General features: G+C 44.6%; 1 protein-coding gene across 6 annotated transcripts in view; it reads right to left on the bottom strand.

Moving 5' to 3' along the window:
* JADE1 (jade family PHD finger 1) overlaps positions 1-23,802 on the bottom strand; it is a 189,512-nt gene that overhangs the window by 30,222 nt on the left and 135,488 nt on the right. For 5 of the 6 annotated variants that reach the window (XM_024745105.1, XM_024745104.1, XM_024745103.1 and 2 more), the window contains exon 2: positions 9,887-9,964. In XM_024745105.1, coding sequence (XP_024600873.1) covers positions 9,887-9,938 — 52 coding nt within the window. In that variant the 5' untranslated portion in view covers positions 9,939-9,964. Of the gene's footprint in view, positions 1-9,886; positions 9,965-10,606; positions 11,144-23,802 lie in introns of those variants that run through there. The other variant, XM_024745106.1, reaches the window with a different exon arrangement.

The following is a 23,802-nucleotide window of genomic DNA, read 5'->3' as shown; positions in this document are numbered from 1 at the left end:
CTGCTGTGGCCTCTCCCACCGCGGAGCACAGGCTCCGGACGCGCAGGCCCAGCGGCCATGGCTCACGGGCCCAGCCGCTCCGCGGCATGTGGGATCTTCCCAGACCAGGGCACGAACCTGCGTCCCCTGCATCGGCAGGTGGACTCGCAACCACTGCGCCACCAGGGAAGCCCAGGGTTCTTTTTTTTAACCAGACTCAGCAAGGTGCCCCTCAGCACCACCCCAGGAGACAGCCCGATGCTCTGCCAGAGCTCTCCTCTCTCCCCTGGAGCTCCTCCACCCCCATCGCTCATTTAAACGCTCACTTCCCACAGCAGGCCAACAAGACCACTCCGCACACACTGTGTTCGGGGCTGCGGCGTCACAGGTACAACTCATGGGGGGAGAGGCCTTTCAAGAACACCGTGCAGGCAGAGCCTTCACCCATAAGCCTGCACTTCCTCAGAGGTTCAAAGCCTTGCATTGGTAAATATAAATTCAGAAGCTTCTCTCTTAATTTCCAGTAACTTTTTAAACACTACCATCATTGTGCTAAATCCTAAAGCCATGCCCCAAAAGGTCTGACTCCACAACAGAACTTAGCAATCCCTAAAAAAGAGAAACTCAGACCCGCCGTAGACTAGGTGCTCCGGCCAAATCACCTTTAAAATTGCCTACTCCCCTTTCCCAGAGAATGCCTGTCAGCTCTCTTCTGAGCTCTGAGGACAAGATGCTCTTATCCTCTGTCGTGGGGCCTTTCCCCCGCCAAGCCATGGAAACTGGAAGCCCTACCAGGCCACCTATGTCTCAACTGCCACCGAGTCTGAGCTCCTCTCGCGCCTGAGACCCCTCTGCAGCACCGTCTCCACCCTGCCTGAGACGCTCCCTCAGCCGCAGCGGCAATTCTCCTTCCTGGTGTCCCCACTGTGGGTCCCTGCCCTCCCGCATGAGCTCTCTCACCTTCTTGCTCCAGTGCCCTCCCCGGGGAGCGCCCATCCACGCCCATGGTCTTACCTGGCAGGCCCAGGAGACTGTGAGACCTGCGTCCCCACACTAACCTCCCTCCCCGGCAGCAGGTCCACGTTCACCCTTCAGATCAGACATCAGTCAAGCCCACGGCGTTCCTGAGGTCAGTCAACCCAGCACAACAGCGACTGGGCTAGACATTCTACTCAAACCTGCTCTCCTAATTCCTACTTTGACGCATATCACCACCATCTCTACCTGAATTCCGAAATCAGAGAGTCATTCTAGTCTCTCTCCACTCAGGACACAGCCACTCCACGGCCCAACAGCTCAGAGCCCAGCTCCTCTTCTCTGCCTCTGCCACCGCCTCTTGTCCGTGGGTGCCGTACTGACACCAGAGATCTGAAACAGCCCTCCTAACCACCTGTCTACCTTCCCAGTAACTTGCCTCCATGGTGAACAAACTGTACCATTTCCCGGAAATTAACAACTCCCCGCCCCAAATAAAAGCTAAAAACTGAGGGAACTGCCATTCTACCAGTAAAATCACTTGCCACTCAAAACAGGAAACCCTTATCTCTATAGAGTCCAGAGACAAGGGACACAGAATCAAAGCATCCTTAAGACCTTGGGGGCATTAGGAAGTAGGTTCTGCCCATAAGCCTATCATCAGATTTGCAATGACAGAGACTAAAGGGGATTGCCAAGCTTCCCTCTGACAGGGAAGGGCACGACCCTTGATGGCCAGTCCTGAGGCTTGTTTACTGGGTCAACTGACTGACGGTCTGCTGCTAGGCCAGCAGAATTATATTTCCTATCGGTGACCCTACCGCACTGCTCAGTAACAGTCTAGAAAATTCTTCTTTAAAAAACAATCCTAAAGTCTCTTTAGACTCCCAGATGAACAAGAATAAAGTTCACACCCACACTGAAAGAAATACTCTGGGCACACTGGGTTAAGCCTGACTTGTAGGAAGCTCTGAATCTGGTCACCACTGGAAAAAGGAAGACAGAAGCCGAATTAGGAACCTGATGAGGAAGGCAGCTAAGCAGCTCATGTCTCCAGACAGGCCTCTCCTCCACCGTCCGGTCCTGCAGGCCATCGTCTGGCCAGCCCACAGGCGGTAAGAAGAGACCGGGGGGAAAAGCACAAGACAATTGTAGACGGGACGGCCCCGGGGCTCAGGGAGGGCGAAGAGGTGCAGGGCAGACAGGGATGCCCCCTTTACTGTGAATCACTAGGTACAGGGTTATAAATGACAAGAAATTTTAAGCCATTCCATCGCTGTACTTCAATGACTAACATGGGGTCTGGGGACACAAGCGCTTACGGCGAACACTTTCAGAGTTAGAGCAGCAACAACAAATTCATGCATTCTTAAGTTTTATGACCCTCTTTTGCCTCCTTTTGGGTCAGGATCCCTCCAGGGTGGTTTCCAAGGTTGCCAGGAAGCTTGCAGCTTTGCTGGCACAGGACACATCCAAGTAATTGCAATCATTTAGAAACTTTTTCCAGGGCTGCTTCTATATTCTTGAAAAATGTTGCCTGCTTTTAAAAACAGATATTCAAAAAAGCCACAAATCTGGTATCTGATGGTATTACCCAAGAGAAATTCTGGTCCACCCAGAAAGTCTGTTCCTCTTCCTTTTAATTTGCCTAATGCAAAAAGAGGAAGAGAAAAATTAATCTTATTAAGCTCACTTTGCAGAAAGGGAAAGACTGGGGGGAAAGCTAAGTTTAAATTATCACTGGCATAAGGAATGTTCTTAGCTTATTTATAGAACCACCCAAGCATCCACTGACAGAGTGAATGAATAAACAAACAGCGGCATGTCCATACCACGGGATACTACCCAGCAACAGAAAAGAACGAGCTGTTGATACACACAACACGGATGAATGCAGGAATAATTGTGTGGAGTGAAAAGATAAAAAGAGTATGCACTGTATTATTCCATTTATATAAAACTCTGGAAAATATAAACTAATCTATAGGGACAGAAAGTAGATCAGAGGTTGACTGGGGACAGTGGGGAGAGAAGGGTTATCCTGAGTTTTATGATTTCATGGGTGTAAACGTGTCAAAATGCATCAAAGTGTACAAACTTAAATGTGTGCAGGAAATAAGTGATGATCTCTACCACCCATTAACAGTAAAGGAACAGAACGCGCTCCGTTTTACCCTGCACAGGTGGTGTGTGTAAAAGCTAGACTTTGCTGCTGAACAGTGAGAAGCTGGATCCTCCCACGTCCAGCAGCAGACAGTTGTTGATGGTGATTTCCTCCTTCTAATTCACTTTAAAACTGTAATAACTATTTACAACATACAGTATACCTAAGTCAGTGCTGTGCACACAGCAGATCCTCAATTTTTTAAAAAACGTCTTTAAGTGAACAAAACACAGTGTCGTTGTTTGGGACTGTAACTCAAGAGCCGAAAGCGGCTCTGTTTCACCTATGAGAAGTCATGCTTTTGATCTCGAGGAAGATGAGGCCATGGAAAACAAAGCACTAATGCCTTTAAAGACAGCATGGCAGGGGCACTGCTTCCTGACTGGAACACACCTCCATCTACAAAGACATCCACGGCAAGTCCACAGGAGACTCCAAGAAAAGTGCCTTGACTCCTACGCCAGTTCTCCTCCCTCACCCATGTTCCCTCTGGATACTTCCCCAGAACACGATCCAAGCAAAAATAATTCGCACCCATTTTAATTTTAAAAAGTTATGTCACAGAACATTTTTTTTGAAAGTATGTTGGAGGAAAAAGAATTTTAAGCCAGAAATTAGAGTATTTCAAACACCAAAAGGACTGGCAGATTCTGATTTAAACTATAGTAAAACACTGGCCACTTGTTAGTTCTTAAAAACCACGTGCTAAGATTATGCTGGGCTGGTGCTGCATTTTGTTGTTTTCAGAATGCTAACATTTAATGACAAGCTAAATTAAGAATATGGCAAATAGAGCTTCCCTGGGAGTCCGCCTGCCGATGCGGGGGATACGGGTTCGTGCCGCGGTCCAGGAGGATCCCACATGCCGCGGAGCGGCTGGGCCCGTGAGCCATGGCCGCTGAGCCTGCGCGTCCGGAGCCTGTGCTCCGCAACGGGAGAGAGGCCCGCGTACCGCAAAAAAAAAAAAAAAAAAAAAAAATGGAAATAAAAATTTTGTTTTTTTTTTTCGTACCCCAAAAAAAAAAAAAAAAAAAGAATATGGCAAGTAAAATTTTGTTTTATTTTCTCGTTGCTTTCAGGAGAAGTTAGGAACTCTAAAAATTTGGCAATAATATCTAAAATTATCTTATTGCCCACACACAAGATATTACTACCTAAAGTTAAGTCCGCTCTAGTGACAAGTGTACGTGACTTTTAAATTCTTGACATATACGCTGTTTGAGTATCAACAATTAATCTCCATGAAACACTGAGAAGAATTAACAGAAAATAAACCCTTGCTTTGTTTTACTATCCCCAACTTCCCTTAAAACAGAAAGGTGGGGGGAATACTAAAAGTTATAGAAGGCTCACAGGTCGCAGCATTGTGAGCGTGGCTGCTGTGTGTGCACTGCGTTATGAACCCTGCCTTCTGGTGCTATTATGCATTTATCTCGAACACTCTCCTTTGAAATATTAAAAATAGTCACGCTGTCTTGCCCTAGATCTAAAATAAGGAAGAAAACCTCAAGAGCAAATCTAATACATATTGCACACACCTCCGACATTTGGTAGTTCGTGTGTGTTAAGCCTCCCAGGTGGTGCAGCGCATGAAAGGTTCAGAAATGAGAATGAGTGGCAGCCTGGGTGGCTGCTCACATCACCACAAATGCAAACTACAAAGGAACCTCACCACTGACCAAATGGCGAATCTCCTGTGTCTCAGACCCCGCCTCTAGATGCTAAACACTACTCTGGTGTCTTCAGGAGTGTTAAACCAGCTTAACAAAGGAAGGTGCTCGGGGACCGGCAAGTGTGGAGCCCTGCAGGCCAGCTGGTGTCACCACAGCAGAGCAGACTGGAGGGAGCAAGGCCAGGCCAGCCCTGTGCCAGTAAAGTGGTGCTATGCAAAGTCCTATCCGAAAGAAGAAAACAAATGTAATGTAGTTCTACTTGCTTGAACCGCATGATAGAAGACAAGCCTCTCACACCACTGCTGTTTCTATCAGGGTCTGACTCCACGTCTCCCACAGCCCAGCCCTTCCATCCCAGCATGGCTTAGCTCTAACCGTCCAACTCACTTCCACCTTCCAAAAAACAAAGCTTAATGGGTACCTTAAGAGAACTGGCCCAGGAATGTTTCAACATACTTGGGCCTTTGACCAACTGACACAATGTTTCATGGTCACCCGGCCCTTCTGTTAAGTCCAAGTCCACAGATCAGATCATGCTGTGCTAGTTACTCCTCAAGCCCAAGATGATGCTCTGCCCATCAATGTCAAGGACAAGCCACAAGTCGGGTTTGAAAAGGGGTAAAGCCATCTCCATGTGCCTGGAGGAGACACGGGTACAGCCCACGTTCTGTAGTACTTGAGCCGAAAATTCCACATTTCAAGAATTCCTACACAACTCTGCGGTATCACAGGATGCAACTGAAGGGGGGAAAGGAGCAAATTAAAGGTACAGTCAAACAGAAAGAGAAGTGGAAGCAGAGTTAACTTTTATGCAAAAGAGATACCTCCAAGAAGCCTCCAGAGACTTGCCATGAAGGAAACCAAGCACAGCCAAACCAAAAACATGACGGCAAGTTATTAAAAAATGTAACATAAAGGGTCCAAAGCAGAAAGCACGTTTCACCCACTAAAAATTCTGGTCTTTCTTCATTTTCTATCTGTAAGCTGGAGAGAGCCCAGAAAAACAGAAGTCCTCACAAAACTTCATGTTTGCCACTCATCGACCTGCATTACTAAGTGCAGAATTAGTAGGTTTGAATTTTACTCAGCTATTCTCTGTGCCTTCGTTATCACCAGTGATGGAGCAGAAGCTGGCTGGATAACCGGAGAAGACAGAAGTGTTTCAGGGTCAGCGCAGGTGTGAAAAACCGGGAGACCAGGCAGGGCCCTCACAAGGTGCCTGGCCCCGGAACCCCTTGCCACACGCCAGGCCTTCCCACGGGGAGGTCAACACAGCCCTGAAATTTAGGGCATTAGGCAGGTGACAATGGTTCCCAGACCCAATTCCAACACGTGCTTGTGGAAGCTTCCCCACACCAACGAGCAACTGTCAGACGCCAGCGGCGTGTCCAGGAATTCAACTCAATTCCGACTCGGAGATAGAAATAGATTCCAGACCCAGTCCCATGAGACCAACTTCCACTTCAGATGCCAGTTGCCAAGCCCAGGTTATTACCCGTGCTTCTGACTGGCAGAGGTTCCCATGAGCCCCTCTCCTCGGGTTCAACTACTTTGTTAGAGCGGCTCACAGAACTCAGAGAAACATGTTACTGACTAGATCACCAACTTAACTCTAAGAGGATATTGAAGGATATGAGTCAACAGCCAAATGAAGAGATACGTAGGACAAGGCACGGGGAAAGGGCACAGAGCTTCCACGCCCTCTCGGCGTGCACCGTTCTCTCCCAGTCACCACGCGCTCGCCATCTGGAAGCTCTCCGACCTCTGTCCTTTTGGGTTTTTACAGAGGCTTCATTACCGAGGCATGACTGATAAAATTATTGGCCAATGATGACCGATTCAACCTCCAGCTCCTTCCTCTTCCCCGCAGGCTGGATGGACCCACCGCCACATTTGCCAAAACCCCTAACACAGAGGACCATGGACTGGGAAGCAGGAAATAAAGTGCTTGTTTCCCCGGGCCACACCCTGGCACAATGCATAACTTCAGAGACTGGCTGAGCCACCCAGTCCCAGGAGCCCAGCAATTACAGACACAGCCTGCAAACACCCCAGTGCTACTTCATCCAACTGCCAAGGCTGGCAGTCCAGGGCACCTGGAGAAAGGCTTCAACAGCTATGACTGCAGCTGGATGAGGGCTTGCACTGGCACAGAAAATGCCGGTCCATCCCCAACTGTAAATACCACACGGGTATTCCCCTGGACCAGGCCAGAAATCAAAGCAAAGGGCTCCATCCAGCCCAGGAGGCCAGCGGGGCCTAGCCGTGACCGTGGCTGGTGCTGGGGCCCCAAGCTGACGTCCGCAGCTGCCTCTTCTCCACTTTGACATGCTCTGCATTGGGCCAGGAGCTGCTGCCAAACTTCCGTCGGGACTGCAGGCTGGAAAGGCTGGGGAGAGGCCACTGCACGGACCGCCCATCTCACAAGCAGGGCTGCCAAGTACTCAGACTCAGCTAAGGGCAGGCTCAGTTCTGTGCACCTGACTGCAGGGGCAGAAGGCACCTACCCACACCCACCACGTGCCTACACAAGGGGATGGGCTCCAGTGCAAACAGGCAGGCTGGTGGCAGAAGCCCACTCTGGGTAGCAGCTGCCCTCAGAAAGGGCGGAGAGTGTGTCCCATGGCGCAGGTAATGTACGTGTGTTCGTACGGCTTGGCATTCTAGGGGTCTTAATGAGAGCTGTTTACCACGACCATCATCCACCATAATGACCAAATCACTAGGCCTGGACAGACAGCACAGCCATGAAGTGTCACCACTCGCTTCACATTGAATCAACTATAGGACACAGCCAGCTTGCCTCCTTTCCACTAGCAGCTAGCACCCTCATCCTCTACCACCACCACTCTATTTCCATGTGTAGCCTAGGGTAGAACAAAACCCAGGTTGTACCCTGTAGGTATTTACCTTAGTCCTCCATCCCTGCCTTCTTCAGGGAGGCCAGCACACACACAGGCATATTAGCTGGAGGACGAAAAAGGCACATTACCAGGAAGATGACCTGATGGATAGACTTTTGGTGGGGACTTTGGGTACTCTCTTCCCCTAGAGTTCTGGGTGGAAATATAGGTTTAGATGAAGCGTTTGGTCTTCTAGGGCTGTTATGGGCTGAACTGTGTCCCCCAAAATTTCATGTGTTGAAGCCTAACCCCCCAATACCTCAGAATGTGACTGTATTTGGACATAAAGCCTTTAAATTGGCGTTTAAATGAAAACGGTTGGCCCTAATCCAACGTCACTGGATTACATTTAGACACACACAGAGACGTCAAGAATGCACACCCTCTAGTCCAGAAAGGGGAAGAGTCTAAGTCTGAGAGAACATTCCAGGAGAACCTTTTCTAACCCAGCTCTCCCAAAGTGGATATGAGGCAGTGCTGAGAGTCAACGAAGTGAGCATGGACCGGCTCCTCAACCAAAATCAGAGGAAAACAGGACTCTGAGCCTCTTACCAGGCACTATTAGTACACGGACATAACTCATGAACCCTTCTTCTGATTAATTCTGAACTTAAAAAGCAAGTTGTTTTCTTTTTTAATTGCTGCAGGACAAATTGTGTACACGAGCTAACAGCAAGCGTTTATTGAGTGCTTATAACTCCAGAGGACACTTTGACAGGCACCACAGGGGGCAGAAAAGAAATACCTAAGCATGTTTTTGCCTCAAGGAGTAAAGAGCCTAAGTAAGTAGAAGAAAACAGGTACTGAGGGCCGTGAATAGATAAGCGCTAAGAAGTTCAGGGTTCCCGAAGGCTCCCACAGACGGGGTACAGCCCCTTAATACCGCTCCCTGAAACAGAAGGAACGCCCCTCTCTCTGGAGTGCTTACCCAGCTCACTCCTCCCTCATGCCAAACATTAGCTCCCACCATCTGTCCCAAGAGCTCCCAGCCCTTCACCGTCCTCCGGTCTCAGCTTACTTCGCAGGTACCCCCGACACCCAACACCCACCCATCACCACCAGTTCTCCTTCCCACTGCTCCATGCCTGCACCCAACGCTCCAGTCAAACTGCTGTGTTTGAGTTCTTCTGTTTTTAATGTTTCCGGTGGCTGTCAGTGTGGCCACCTACAGCAAAGCTTTGCTTTCTAATTTGCCACTTTTAATCTGCCGAAAACTTGGAGCGCCGAAAGACAACCCTGTTTGCCTAAAACAATTTCAGCCTTCAGGACCTGCCCAACTTTTATCTCCTCTGTAGGTTTCCCTTGCCCTCCCCCTCCTGAGTTTGTGTCTACATATATACATTTCCACAGTGCATCAAAAAGGCATCTCCGACTGCCCTGATGACTTTCCACCGGAGCTCAATCTTATATGTGCCAAAGACAGAGTTCCTTGAAAGCGGGCCCAATACTTTTCCCATCACTCAGCAGAGCGAGCGTTCTTTCAAGGTTTCCCAAATTTGATCTGTAATATAAAACATAAGATAACGGGCCAGAGCTCAGGCACCGTGCTAGGTACAAAATTTCCTTGTTATCTGAAGGGAGCTCTTCCCCGGATCGTCTGTTAGCTTCCCAATACACAGATGCTGTGTGACATTTATTTTGCCTGCCTGGAAGCCAACTAACTTCTGGTTCTCAGCTGCACTGTGAAAACACGAGGATGCCAGAGAGCTGAGATGCATACAGTAGTATTATTAAATACAGGCATGTTCAAATCAACTGAAGACCGCTGACTCGTGTACTTAATATTTTCACATCACACTAGGCAGTCCTCAATCTCCCTTTGTATCGGGGGCTGGACTAGTTAATAATTAACTGGCTTCGATTAAGTTCCCTTTTCATAAAGGGCAACTGTGAAGTGCTGTAAATGATGTTTAGGAAAAACAGACACACCAGTGACTCTTGAAACTGGATTATCCATCTCTGGAAAACAAACGGGAAGCCTGAGGAATGCCTGCCTGCAGTCAACCTTACCCAGGAAGATTTGGTTACAGACCTACAGTATCACACTCAGATGTGTTTCTCAGGCCTCAGCTCTTCGCTGACCTCCCTGATATTCGAAGGGCCTCGGCTATTTAAAGCATTACATTAAAGAACCATGTTTTTACACTGACCCAAACCCTGGTAGGTTCCAAGAACAACAAAGCAGGACTTACTGCCATTGTCGTCAGAATCCTCACTGCTGCTGGGAAGGCGACCTCGTTTCATGATCTCCCCGGGAAACAGCAGGCAGCCTGCAAGGCAATGAGACAGCACTTAACCCAAGATGATAATACACAATCATCAAGTTGTGCTTCAGATGGCAGCCCAGGATTCACAGCACACAAAAGCAAACAATCGGCTTTAAGTAGCGTTTGAATCGTAAGCAGTAGAAAGACCAAAGATACATAATTAGGTGCAATTATTAACAGAACAGGTTCAAAAAGGAGGGGGAGGGGTGGAGAAGTCACACATCAGCAGGTCTCCCCAAGGTGCCAGGCCTTCTCTCTCGTTCCTGTGACATTATCACTACGACTACTCCAGGAGTCTCTTTAGGGGACTGGCAGCGAGCTCTGCAGGAACAAACCCCTGGCAATGAGCACAGGGCTTCCTCACCACAAGCAGATTCGTATTTTACGCGTGTGTGTACGCGTGGGGACGGGGCTGTGCCGGGACGTGTGAATATTTACGCTGCTCTGGGCACGGTGATGCTTCTCGGGCAAATTTTGCTAAAAGCAGCCTAAAAGCTGAGTACCTGGAGTCCTAGGAACAAAACCAACGGGACAACTGGGAATGCAAATGTATCCTCTGGTCATCTCCAACCCCTCAGTGATCCATTGGGATCCAGAACCCTCCCCTTCACTCATTAGGAAACTCAGGCTTAAGCGGCCACTTACCCAAGGTCACATTGTGAGCAGGGAACTTCTAATCGCAAATCCAATTTCACTACCCTTCACCCCAGCTCCTTACAGGCCTTGTCCAACCTAACTCAGCCAAACTAAGAAAGCAGTTCGTGCAGACACCCAGCCCACCTTGCCAACGCCTGCCAGGTGGTAACAGGCCTCCAGCACCACAGGATAGAGAAAGCCTGCATTTAGGAACGAGGGCAGTGCACCGAGATTGAACGGCCAGTCACTGAACTTACACAGGTGAACTCGAGGTTATATTCACACAGGGCAGCTTTCTAAACAAATCCGAAAAGCTCTTCCAAACTAAAACTACGGACCACCTCGACATCTTTAGGGCCCTGATCTTACTGCCAGATCAGTGACTCCCAATGAGGAAGGAGGGCTTTCCAAGTCAAAGTATGGTTGGTCATCCATTCCCTACCCATCCAGCCCCTCAAAAAAGTATATCCCAACCTCTCCCTCATTGGGAATCACAGCATTAAATGCGATGAGCTTCTAAGAGTGTGGCACACAGGAATGGTGTGGGAAAACAATGTGGAGAACCACCGTGCTCGAAACAAGACAGAAACTGTTCTACAGCAAGTCGGAAATTAAAAACCCAAAGGTCCACTCTAAGTGGAACTGTAAAGCTGAAGTCAAAAAGGCAGAAAGCACCCCATTTTGCAGTCTGCTCCCACCTACAAAACAGACCTGTATGATTCTCTCAAATATGCAGGCTCCTAATCTCTATTTTATATTTTCTTTCTGAGACACTCACCAGCTAAAGTTTGTGTGTTTTTACCAAATGATCCTTCCAAAACCATTAAAAGAACTTCCACAAGGAAGCCCGGGGCGTGAGTCCTCACTCGGGTCATGGGCGGGGTCACAGTCCTAAAGTCCACCCTCACTGCCCCTCCCCGGCTTTGCTGCAGAGCCCCGTTCACCCCTAACTCTGACACCCAGCAACCTACAACTCGGCCTGGGGCAGGCCCACCCCCGGAAAAACTTCCGCAGACAACACACTCCAGTGGCCCCCTCCCCTCTTGAAAGGATTATCTTCCCCGCCCTGTCACCATGTGCCAAAACACCAACTGCTGACAGCCGAACCCTCCTCCAGCCTCCTAGAAGGCACCCTGCTCCCACTCCGGACCTGTCAGGATGCACAAGGAGGGGACGGAAAGGCGAAGACCACTCGTTCCCAGCAAGCGCTTCAGCCTCAGCTCCCTAGGGCCTACGTTACAAGAGAGCTTTCCAACAAGAAGAAAAGAAAAGGAAGGTGCTACCGGAAGAGGAATTCCTTAAAAGTTAACAGCGTGAAGCAGCAGGGCAAGAAGAATGCAGTTCCCACCTGAGGAGCGGGTGTAAGAACTGTGAGTCACAGCTTCATTGACTTGGACAGCTAACGTCTACCTAAAGGGAAGAGTTTGGAAAACGGAGAGTCTTTTAAAATCAAAATGTTTTCCTGCTAGCTTTCATACACAGTTTCCCAGAGAAAGCACGCGCTTCCGTCACTGTATGCGGGATGCAAGCGTTGACCAAAGTAGAATGTTCCTAAACACACACACATACTCTCATGCAGAATTACGCAAGAGGAGTAAAAATAGTACTTTTGTTCCCATAAATTCCGTTTTCACCGGCCCTAAGAGATCTTGCTTGAGTAAAGAAGGTTGAGAATGCTGTGCTGTACTTCTCCAGGGAACCTGGTACAGGAACGGGGTGAGCACACGCCAGAGTCGCCTCCTCTGGGGCTCTGACGTACTTAATCCTTGACATCAGCCTGATGTACCTCACCTGGGGTTACTTACTCCACCACGAAATCCAAGTACACACACGTTACTGTCTTTAAGACAGACACTACAGCGGCTGCATGCTGCAAACATCTGTCCAATGAAAGCCAGTGAGAGAAAGCAGAGGGCCCTTAGCATCATTTAGGGCAATCACTGATTATTATCTAGGTGGTAGTAGGATCAGTAATAATCAATTAAAAGGGCTACTTGCAACACTCCAGAGAAAGCAGCAAGAAAATCTAACAGCATATATAATGCATCCCACGAACATCTGAATACCTAATATATTAGGAGGCGCTGGAGCAAAATGACTATCCCTGATCTTATGGAGTTCCTGGTCTAGCAGAGAAGACAGACAAGTCCACAGGAATTCAGTATGCTTAGTGCTCGACAGTGGTAAACACAAGACTCTACAGAAACACAGCTTGACTGAGTCGGAAAGATTCTGAGCCGGAGTCCTGAAGAGCAAAGGGGAGGTAACAAGAAGCAGCACATTTTGGGCAAAACGCTGTAATACTTAACATACATATAACCTAGCATGTTCCTCTGTGCGGCAACTTCACGTTCAGAATCTTGCTATTTGCTCATTTATTTACTAATATACATCCCTTCTTACCTTTCTATTCAATTGCCAAGGCTCGTCATTTCATAACGTATGACCCTTTCCAGTCCCCCTACTGCCCCACGAGGTCTTCAGCCACCTATACCGAACATTACTTTAGACACCACCCTTCCGTTCTCCATGCCCACAATGTTTTACCCCTTCCAATTGTTACAACAAATTAAACCATCCTACGAGGTGACCTCATCGAGCTGTTCCCTATGCCAATCTCTCCCTCCATTCCACACTGCAAATGGGTCCAGCCAGAAACTCAGAGGTTTTCCACCACCTGGCCCCTCCCTGCTCTACCCAAACATCTCTCCTAACAAGCCCCTGTAACCAGTTTGCCTGGCTTCTATCCTTGAAAACGCCTCTTCTTTCCATCCTCAGTCTCTGCTGATGGTGGTCCTTTTGCCCTTTCCTCCCCCGCCCCCATCCATCCCAATCCCACCTCTTCTCCAGGGCACAGCTCAAAGTCACTAAGTACCCTGTCAACCATTCCAATTAAAAGCATTTACATTCTATACCACTCATTTCACACTTTTCCTTCTTTTAGAACTTTTTCACCCTACTTTTTAATGTACTATTTTCTTTAACAGCCAATCAACTCCTGCCTTGCATTATCACTTAAATGTTCTATATACGTGTCTCTAAAAGGTTATAGTAAGTTCCAGAAAAGAGATTCTCTCGAATTAAATGTGAAATAAAGACATCACAGAGAGAGGTCTTGAGCAAAACAAGACTTCAAAGGGCAGCTACAAAAGATACCCCCAGAACTCTGGGTCCAGTCCTCAATAGGGCTTGTCCTGACATCCTGTCTGATTTCATCAAAACTGGCTCAAAGTGATGCAATTTATAGGAGCCCGGAGTGTCCATTTGCCATGAGGAGCATAACAGCTAGGCAGACAAAACACTAATTATTGGGCATTTGGGACTTTGCCCAAAAAGCGAAAGATTACCTAGGAAGCCTGATTATAATCAGAACATTGCCTGGAAAGACCAAGTAAGAGGAAGTCACTGGCCAAAGACGCTGGCTGCATCAGTCAAGAGACAATCCTTTGGCAGCACGGAGGGACATGCCAAGACAAACCAGGCACGAGTGGCAGCTGCTCAGAGCACCATCTCCTCAGGAAGCACAGGTAACATCCTACACGCAGATCACTCTCCTGCAGCCTCTTCTGTCGCAGGGGTTAAAATGTGGTGGATTAGCTAACATATTAATTCAATGAAAACTGTATCAAGTTAGATGCCAGAAATATGGTGAACAAGATACGGGATGGCCCACAGGGAGATACAGTGAGCAAGTAAGTAGATAAGTAGCCTCAGTGTGATAACTACTATAAAGGTTACAGGATTCACGGATCATAGTGGGACATGGGATATGTATGTGAGACAGCAAGGTACCTCAAAACCTTCAAATTTAAGTTTCCTCAGACTGAAATGAAGGGGGGAAGTCAGCAGGCACTAAGTTAAGAGCAGCCATTAGCTGAAGGAACCCATCCCCAAGTGGTTCAGGAATTTGTAAGGGACCAAGTTCAGTGACCTGGGTGTGGTCAGGGAGGCAGGACTGGCATGCGACTCCAGCTAAGAAAGAATGGGAAGTGGCCTGGAGGACAAAGACAGAAGAGCTTTTACAAAGGAATAAGATGATTAAGAATCTGAGGATGTCTGTTCAATGCTACTCCCAGGAAGAAGACAGATGTGAGGAAAACAAACTGTCCAGTCACTAGAATTACTCTCTGTGGTGGAACAGGGACCATTTATCAGGCCATAAACTCTACAGCTACAATAAGGACTACACCCTAGCGGTTTTAATTATCTTATGGTTTATATGCAGAAAGGCTGTTTTTTTCCTTCAAAGTATCAGTTTTGTCCACTCTGTTTTCATTCTTATTTATTTCACTCTCAAGAAGTTCTAGAACTTCAATTCAATTAAAGTTCAATTAAAGACCTCTACATACTACTTCTCTATGTATTACCTAATGCAATGTATTGGATTAGCTATGTGTTAAAATAACCTATAGGATGAAAGACTGAGTTCCTGTACATAAACTGTATCCTATGTTCACTCAGCTTTATGGAATTTAAAATGCTTCACTTTAATATCTAAATGACCTTTCACTGGAGTAAGTTCCACTACTTTATTTTCAAATTTATAGGTGCCCTTCCATTCTCTGTCAAAGTTAATGATCTAATACTTAAATGTACTACATTTTAAAGTGTATTTAGAAAATGTATAATATAAAAATGTACTTTAAAGAATGTATTTTCAGACACCAAGTAGTCTTACATAAAGATAAAGGTATTTTATAATGAGCTAGTTCTGCTTGCTAAGTTCACACAATTCAAATATTATTTCTAAACACTATGCAACTGATAATTTTATTGCTAAGTTATTGGTCATAGACTATTACCTCCCCTAAAAAAATGATTTACATTTCCTTAATGTCTTCTTTCTTTTTGTCTTCTATGAAGTATACAGTACCCAAGGCAACAAAATACCCAAATATAATAATGACCTATACTTCACAGTAATCTCCTATCCCTAAATGAATGTGAAGGAAATCCAGCTGGTTTCTTACCTCAGTTTTTAAAGCAAACATTAATCGCCTAGATAGTAAGTTTTCAAATTGACAACACTATCTAATTCATACGCTCAGAGCGTAAAAATACTAGTGTGACTGTAACTCAAACCCAGATTTCTCACTTTAACCAAAGGGTTATATCTGGTCAAAAAGATAGTCACAGATTTGACTTAACTGACAAACTGCTTAGATATTAAATGTTAAAGTTTTAACCTTGTCTAAATATTTCAACCCAGAAAAACGGAACTTTTAAAAATGTGTCCTTTATAATGTCGTACATCAAAATGTGTTTAAAGGGGGCTTCCCTGGTGGCGCAGTGGTGAAGAAGCCACCTGCCAATGCAGGGGACACGGGTACAAGCCCTGGTCCGGGAAGACCCCACATGCCACAGAGCAACTAAGCCCGTGCGCCACAACTACTGAGCCTGCGCTCTAGAGCCCACGAGCCACAACTACTGAGCTCTTGAGCCACAACTACTGAAGCCTGTGCGCCTAGAGCCCGTGCTCCGCAACAAGAGAAGCCACCGCCACGAGAAGCCCGCGCACCGCAACGAAGAGTAGCCCCCGTTCGCCACTAGAGAAAGCCCGCGCACAGCAACAAAGACCCAACGCAGCCAAAAACGAAACACATTTATAAAAAAGAAATGCTGCCCAAGCTATTATAGAGCCTTTGCAAAGACATCATACTTGAAAATATTCAGCAGAAAAGAGTTTATATTAGCAATAATCAACCACCTCTCCCAAAAGAAAAGATTTTAAGAACTGACCAGATAATCTTAACTGCAAGATTTACTCCTATGAAAGTTACTAATAAAGTCCAAGTGCTACAACACACTAGCTCACCATAAATTCTTTACAAATTATTTTTAAACTCAGACTTTAAAAGTTAATAAAACAATTTTTCAAGATTTTAAGGAATTTATAAGAAAGAGTGGTTCTGAATGAATTAGGAAGCTCCCATTTGGCAATTTATAAATAATCCAATCTCTGCTTATGAGTCCTAAAACAATCTATTAAACCCTTCCCAGGTCTCTGTAATTGATGACTCAATTAGAGTCAGTACCTAAAGAGCAGTTATGACAAAACACTCCAATCACTTGTATTTGTAATGTATCTTTTTTAACTTCCCTTTACATGAGAGTAAATGAATTCACCCCAAACAATAACAGCAATCAAGCACGTTGGCCTCCAATCCTGAGCTTCTATCCCTATTTCCATCTACCCCAAATTCCCTTCTGTTAGATCTATATGCTCAGATATGGAAGATCCCAAAGACATATCAAGAAAGAAACACCAGCAAACTGTAGGGTGGGTGGGGGGGGGAATGAAATATCAGTCCATTTACATATAAAAAAGGAGAGAAGAGAATATATACACCAGATGCTTGCATACTCAGGGAAAATTTCTGGAAGAACATTAAGGTTAATAGTGTTTATCTCTGAGAAATGTGACTGAAGTGTTCGAAACAGAATAGGTTGGGAACTTTTACCTCCCTTTATGACCTTTTACATGTTGTTAATTTTTTACCATGATCCTGTACTACGCTATTTATAATAGTAAAGATTTAAAACCCAAAACCTTTCTTCCCTGCTCCTCACATTATAGAAGAGGCTGGGAACACAACTTCTTGGCCCCTGGCAGGCACCAGCCTAAAATGAGCAACCATCAATAAACTATATACATTCCACCTCCTTCCCGAGATGGGGTATCAAAGGCTTGTCTTGTTTCAAAATACCTGATAAAATAGCACAGGAGGAAGAAACAGAAAAGGTAACAGGATAGTGCTGTAAAATGCTACTATCACTCATTCACTATTTACTTCAAAAGTAAAGGTTTCAAAACATAAGAATATCCAGTGCCAGTAGCAGGTCACTAAAAACATATGCAATTAGAAAAACTAAGCCAGACAGGAAAACTAGGGTTTAAACTACCTTTAAAGAATAAATACTCAACTTCCTATTCACTTTAAGAGCAGTACTATTTTGGAAAAAAAAAAAAAAAGCTACATTCCAGAGATGGTTACCAAACACACCATTTCCTCTACCCATTGCAGGCAGGCATGGTTAATAAATTAGGTCACTCTCCACCCCCCCTCCCCCGCCCCCACCGCAAACCCAGGCGTGACTTCAGAATCCTCCTTAACACATTGCTATTAGTCAGAATTCAAATGAAAAACAAAGCCTATTTGCCCTATAGGTCCTCTTTTCACACTTTTCTTTTGACAATTTACCAGAAAAAACTAACGTAAGACCAAACTCTTCAGAATATATTCTTGGGATCTCTGAACCAAATTCTCATTTATAACACACACACAAGCACATCTTCAGATCAGACTCTAAAACTTCATTGAAGAATAACACTTTAGAAAATACTAAGTGTAATTTAGCTAGCAGGAGATAATTCTGAATGAACCAAGGTAAGGATAAGGATGAAAAGGAGTCTACAACCCCTTATTCTACCCTTGGAAGAATAAGCCAATAAATGCCAAGTGATAAAGCATAATTTTAAGAGATTTTTAAATGCTCAAACCAGATGTTCTTATACAGGATATACAAAGCAGCTTCTGCAGAAACCAGACTCAACCAGTTAATGACAATTACACTGTGCACAGATTGAGATGCAGCTGTTTTGAGGAACTTTGTTCCCTGATTATAGCCGCTTGTCAGAAACGATCAGTTACCACTAACAATGTTACGTCACCAAAAATTGTTAAAGTACTGTTTAAAAAAAACTCAGACTCCCAGTGTTGTGCATTAGAAGACCAAGATGGCACACTTAAAACTGCATTTACACATCATCTGAATTACGTATGAAAACAAACATTTCATCACAATTGTACAAGTTTCGTTATTATGGTCATGGAAACAGAAGACAGTCTCAAAGCCTAGCAACAAGGTCTGGAAAGTATTCTCCGAGGCGAAAGCCGAAGAGTCTCACCCTTTTCATGGATTGTGTCTACAGGAAACCCTCCCCCAAAGAAACCCATAAAATCATAATTGCGGCACTAGAAAACATTTTAGAGATAATTTACCTGTCCCGACTTTAAAAAGAGGTTAAGGGACTTCCCTGGTGGCCCAGTGGTTGAGAATCCGCCTTCCAATGCAGGGGACGTGGGTTTGATCCCTGGTCAGGGAACTAAGATCCCACATACCAACTGGGCCCATGCACCACAACTAGAGAGAACCCTGTGAATGGCAATGAAGAGCCTATAGGCTGCAATGAAAGATCCCGTGTGCTGCAACTAAGACCTGATGCAGCCAAAAATAAATAAATAAATAAATTTAAAAAAAAAAAAAAAAAAGAGGTTAAGCAGCATGAGCGGGGACACACAGGTAGGTAGGTCTAGGGCAAAGCCAGTGGCTGAACCAAAGACCAGTTCCCGAGATGGGTGGCCCTCCTGTGCCATCCACCCTCCTCCCAGCGCCTGAACCACAGGCTTCCCGCTCCTGGACACCTCCTGCGATTTAGAAAGAGGTCATCTCAAAGATTAAGGCCATGGACTACATGTTACCAGGGAGCCGACGACTACAATGTACTAAGTAACAGTCTGTTAACTTGGAACTTGAAAACACGGTTTCCTGGAAGCTGACGTGAATGTGGCTGCAGATGCCATTTTGCCTGGTGGAGCCTACAAAAGGTAGAGCTGGAAAGAGAGTGTGCCCGTAGTTCCCTGGACACTATCACAGGGGTGTGAGTCCTCTGAGCAGCTGGCATTAACTTCTGATCGGTGACACATACACCCTACTCGGAGAGAGATTATCTTCCTCTGGATGTATCTCCCTCTGGAGATATTCCCAGGTTATAATGTATATCCCCAGGTTATAAATGTATAACCCTTCTTGGCCTGGTCCCCTTGGAGGGTGTGACTCCCTAGCTGTGCTTTCCTAGGTACACAGGGTCCTGTATTACACATCCTAGCCTCAAAGGGGATCTAGGAATCAAAGAGTTAAGAGCCACAGCCCTCAGACTAGCCAACTCCCTCCATATTTATCAAACAAACTTCTGATTTCAACTTGCTACTGCAGATTCCTATCAGAAAGGGAATTCAGCCCCAGCAGATACAATCTGGTGACTAGGTGATGATGTTATCACTATACTGTACTACAGGTATATACTATAAGTACATATAGTATGGTAAGGCTGCATGACTATAGATCAGGGGTCCATGTCTTTTTTTGTCCAGCCCCTAAGAATGTTTTTTACATATTTAAATGGTTTGGGGAGAGGGCATCAAAAGAACATTTCAGAACACCTGAAAATTATACCAAATTCAAACTTCACTGTCTGTAAATAAAGTTTTATTGGGAGACAGCCACGTTCATTCATTTACCTCTTGTCCACTGATTGCTTTCGCAACAATGGCAGAACTGAACAGCTGTAATAGAGACGTCAGGCCCACAGAGCCTAAAATATTTGCTATCTGGCCCTTTACTAAAAAAGTTTACTGATCCCTGCTATAAATCAACAGACTGGCAGTAAGGGGGTGAGAGGGAGGGGCGGGGTGGTGGTGGTGGTGCTCTAAACAACTTAAATAAAGGCCAAGAAACCCATGAATTTTTCTCAAAGGAAAACCCCTGAGGCTCCTACTTGGGGCCAGTGTACACTAAGCTATAAAAACTTCTAACATGCTTATCTGATTTTCAAGCCAGTGACCGATAAGCAGAAAAATGACTGTTCTAGACAGGCATTTTAACTACAATACATGGTTAACAGGGATGTAAAAGGATCAGAGAGAAATCATAAAAAGAAGTCACCAGAATTTAAATGCTAAACTGAAATCCCAGGATGCACTTAAAGGTATTCATCCAAACCCGGAAATGACATGCAAATTTCGGTGCAACTCGCTTTTTCTGTGGGAGAGATTCCACAGGTTTTGGAACTCAAGTGTCCTTGACCTTAAAAAAGTTACAAGCCACCAGAACTCAGCCTCCACATCTTTAAGTGCATCATTTTATTTCAACACTGAAATAACTGATGCTTATAAAAATGACCATGAGTCATTAAGAAAAACCTTAAACCATGTTATGTGTACTTTGTGCTAAACAAATGCAAACCAGGTAGCTCAAACTCCAGCAACTTGTTAACCTTGCCAATTCTTGCTGCTTACTTACCCTGGAGTAAGGAGTAAAAAAAAAAAAAAAAAAATGCTCTTTTATTCTTCAGTTTGGACCCTCAGCCATGAAACCTTCACTCAACTGCTTAGAAACTGTCTTAGCAGCTGTCATGAATTTTCAAATTAAAACCTCCTGTGCAAACATTAAATGCTCAATATTAAAAAGTACGTATTACTGCCAATTGGAAGAGCTTTCAAACCAAGAGAAAACTGTGGATTAATTCCTTCAGCAAATAAGCCCAAAAGAACCTGAAGTTTTAAAAATGAACTTACTTCAACTGTCCTCAGTCACCTTATTATGTCTTAACTCTACCTGAAGAACCAAAAGCAAAAAGTTAATATCTGACTTGTTTTAGAATATTCATCAAAAGCTTGGTCCTTGAACATCTGTTAGGCACACATAATACACCACTGCTCTAGAGTTAATAAAGGACTCAAAAATGGAAATACCCAGTCTCTTCCCCAGAGACCAGGCTTTCCATTCCATTTCTGGCAATCTATTTTTGTAGCTTTCAGGTGAGGAAGACATCCTTAATAATCATTCAAGGTCTAGGCTAGATAACGCCAGGCCACAATAACATGGCTGGAGTCAGGATCAATAATATCCTCTTAGACTAGATTTTCTCTCTGTTCCACGAGTTAACCCTAGCTAAACTTAGAGACAAGATGCCACTTCCAACTCAAAGGTAAAAAAGCCCTCCAAGGCCACTCTTCCATTTGTTAGGAATGCAGAGTTAACTTATTCCATCAGAGCCCACCAACTGTGAAAACATCAAAATATATACCCCTCACAATCACAGAACAATACTGCCGTATAAGTACACCAGGCAAATGGCAAGATTCTGTTCCAATTAAGTCTCAACTTTTTGAAATATTATATACTACAAATAATAAACATATTAATTGTCCAAATTTTAATTCATAACCAAATAAAGTGCTGCCGGGTCTTGAAAAGAGACAAAATAGACTGAACACTAAAACGTTCAAGGAAACAACTTACTGTCTCAGGAACTAAAACTTTCCCAATAAAGGTTCCTACCAGGCTTCTGACACCACCTAAGAAACTAACAATTCCAAGCAAAGCCAGCCTTCATTTGAAAAACAGAAAATTCTTTTTTTAAGGTATCTTTAAACGTGGTGACAGTTCTAGCTATCACAGGCTTGCACAAGGAGGGGAGGAAAACATTTAACCGGTATAACTCCCACTGTTTGAACAATTTTTAATTCCAATCCAAATAAAAAGCAAGATATTGGCTAAGATGTCATATTTTCCTCCAGAGGATGTCTTACTGTTATTAACCATGTGGGAAAACTGGGTTTATAATGCAAATTCTGACAGACCATTAAGAGTGGAACAGATGCCCCGCATCACTAAATGAGGAAAGAGCTTCCCCAACAGAAAGGAAGGAAGCAAACAGAACCATGACATTCTTATGTCTCCTCCTCAACTCCTGACAAACCCTAAAGATAAAGTATTTGGTCAGTACCTGATGTCTTTTTTTTTTTAACATCTTTATTGGAGTATAATTGCTTTACAATGGTTAGTTTCTGCTTTATAACAAAGTGAATCATTTATACATATACATATGTTCCCATATCTCTTCCCTCTTGCGTCTCCCTCCCTCCCACCGTCCCTATCCCTCCCTCCCACCGTCCCTATCCCTCCCACCCTCCCTATCCCACTCCTCTAGGTGGTCACAAAGCACCAAGCTGATCTCCCTGTGCTATGCGGCTGCTTCCCACTAGCTATCTACCTTACGTTTGGTAGTGTATATATGTCCATGCCTCTCTCTCGCTTTGTCACAGCTTACCCTTCCCCCTCCCCGTATCCTCAAGTCCATTCTCTAATAGGTCTGTGTCTTTATTCCTGTCTTACCCCTAGGTTCTTCATGACATTTTTTTTCTTAAATTCCATATATATGTGTTAGCATACGGTATTTGTTTTTCTCTTTCTGACTTACTTCACTCTGTATGACAGACTCTAGGTCTACCCACCTCATTACAAATAGCTCAATTTCGCTTCTTTTTATGGCTGAGTAAAATTCCAATGGAAATATGTGCAACATCTTTATCCATTCATCTGTTGATGGACACTTAGGTTGCTTCCGTGTCCTGGCTATTGTAAATAGAGCTGCAATGAACATTTTGGTACATAACTCTTTTTGAATTATGGTTTTCTCAGGGTATATCTTGATGTTTGCTGTTCTAACCACCTCAGTACTGGAACACAAACAGGTGATAATTCTTTTTCCAGCAAGTCTGTGGATAAAAACATCACGCAAATGTCTTTAAAGTAGTTTTCAAACAAATAATCTCCAAATTGAAGACTTCCAAATTACAGTAAAATGCTAGTTTAATTCCAACTCTTTCAAATCCAGTCATGATTGATTCCAAAGGCATGCCTCCTCAATGCCAGAGGTTCTGTCAAAGTTACTACACAGACTAAAACCTACTTACGGGAAATAACCAGATGCAATAAATGATCTCTGACTGGACAGCGTTTTAGACAAAGCTGCTGTGTTATATTTCGGGGCCAAGTGAGGAAATCTGAATATCTCCCAATAAGAGACAAGCTTGCTAACAGGGGGAAAAAAAAAAAAAAACACCAAAAAGCAAAAACTCCTTACACAACTGTATAGCCAGTATGACTCATTCCGATTAAAACATACGTACAAACATATACACGATTATCTGGAAAACGATACAATGCTGATTTCTAGATGGTAGGAATGTGTTTTTATAGTTGCTTCTCTAATTTTCAACAATGTACACGTAACACCACTTCTGTAATAATACTTTAAGCCACTAAGGGCTCCTTGAAGTCCAAAATCAGTATTTAAGAAGGTGAAACACATGGAGATCTGCTTGTATTCTCACCAAGTCCTCCAAATTTTGTTTCTGTTTTTAGTTAATCCTTCTCCCCACAGTGTCTGGGCTAAGCAATTGTTCATTTCTAAAATACAACATTTCCTTAAATTCCAAAAAGGTTTCTCTCCCTGGTCTCTCCAACACACTCATCATTTCTCACTGTTTTCCCTTTATAGCTACTCTTTCAACCTCCGTAAGAAATATAAAACTAAAATACTAATTTATAGGCTGAAAACCTGTCAAGTGATGGAG

Source organism: Neophocaena asiaeorientalis, unplaced genomic scaffold (genome assembly GCF_003031525.2).
Source record: "Neophocaena asiaeorientalis asiaeorientalis breed wild unplaced genomic scaffold, Neophocaena_asiaeorientalis_V1.1 scaffold65, whole genome shotgun sequence".
In the NCBI taxonomy this organism is placed as follows: Eukaryota; Metazoa; Chordata; class Mammalia; order Artiodactyla; family Phocoenidae; genus Neophocaena; species Neophocaena asiaeorientalis.
This window is presented reverse-complemented; position numbering and strand designations above follow the sequence as displayed.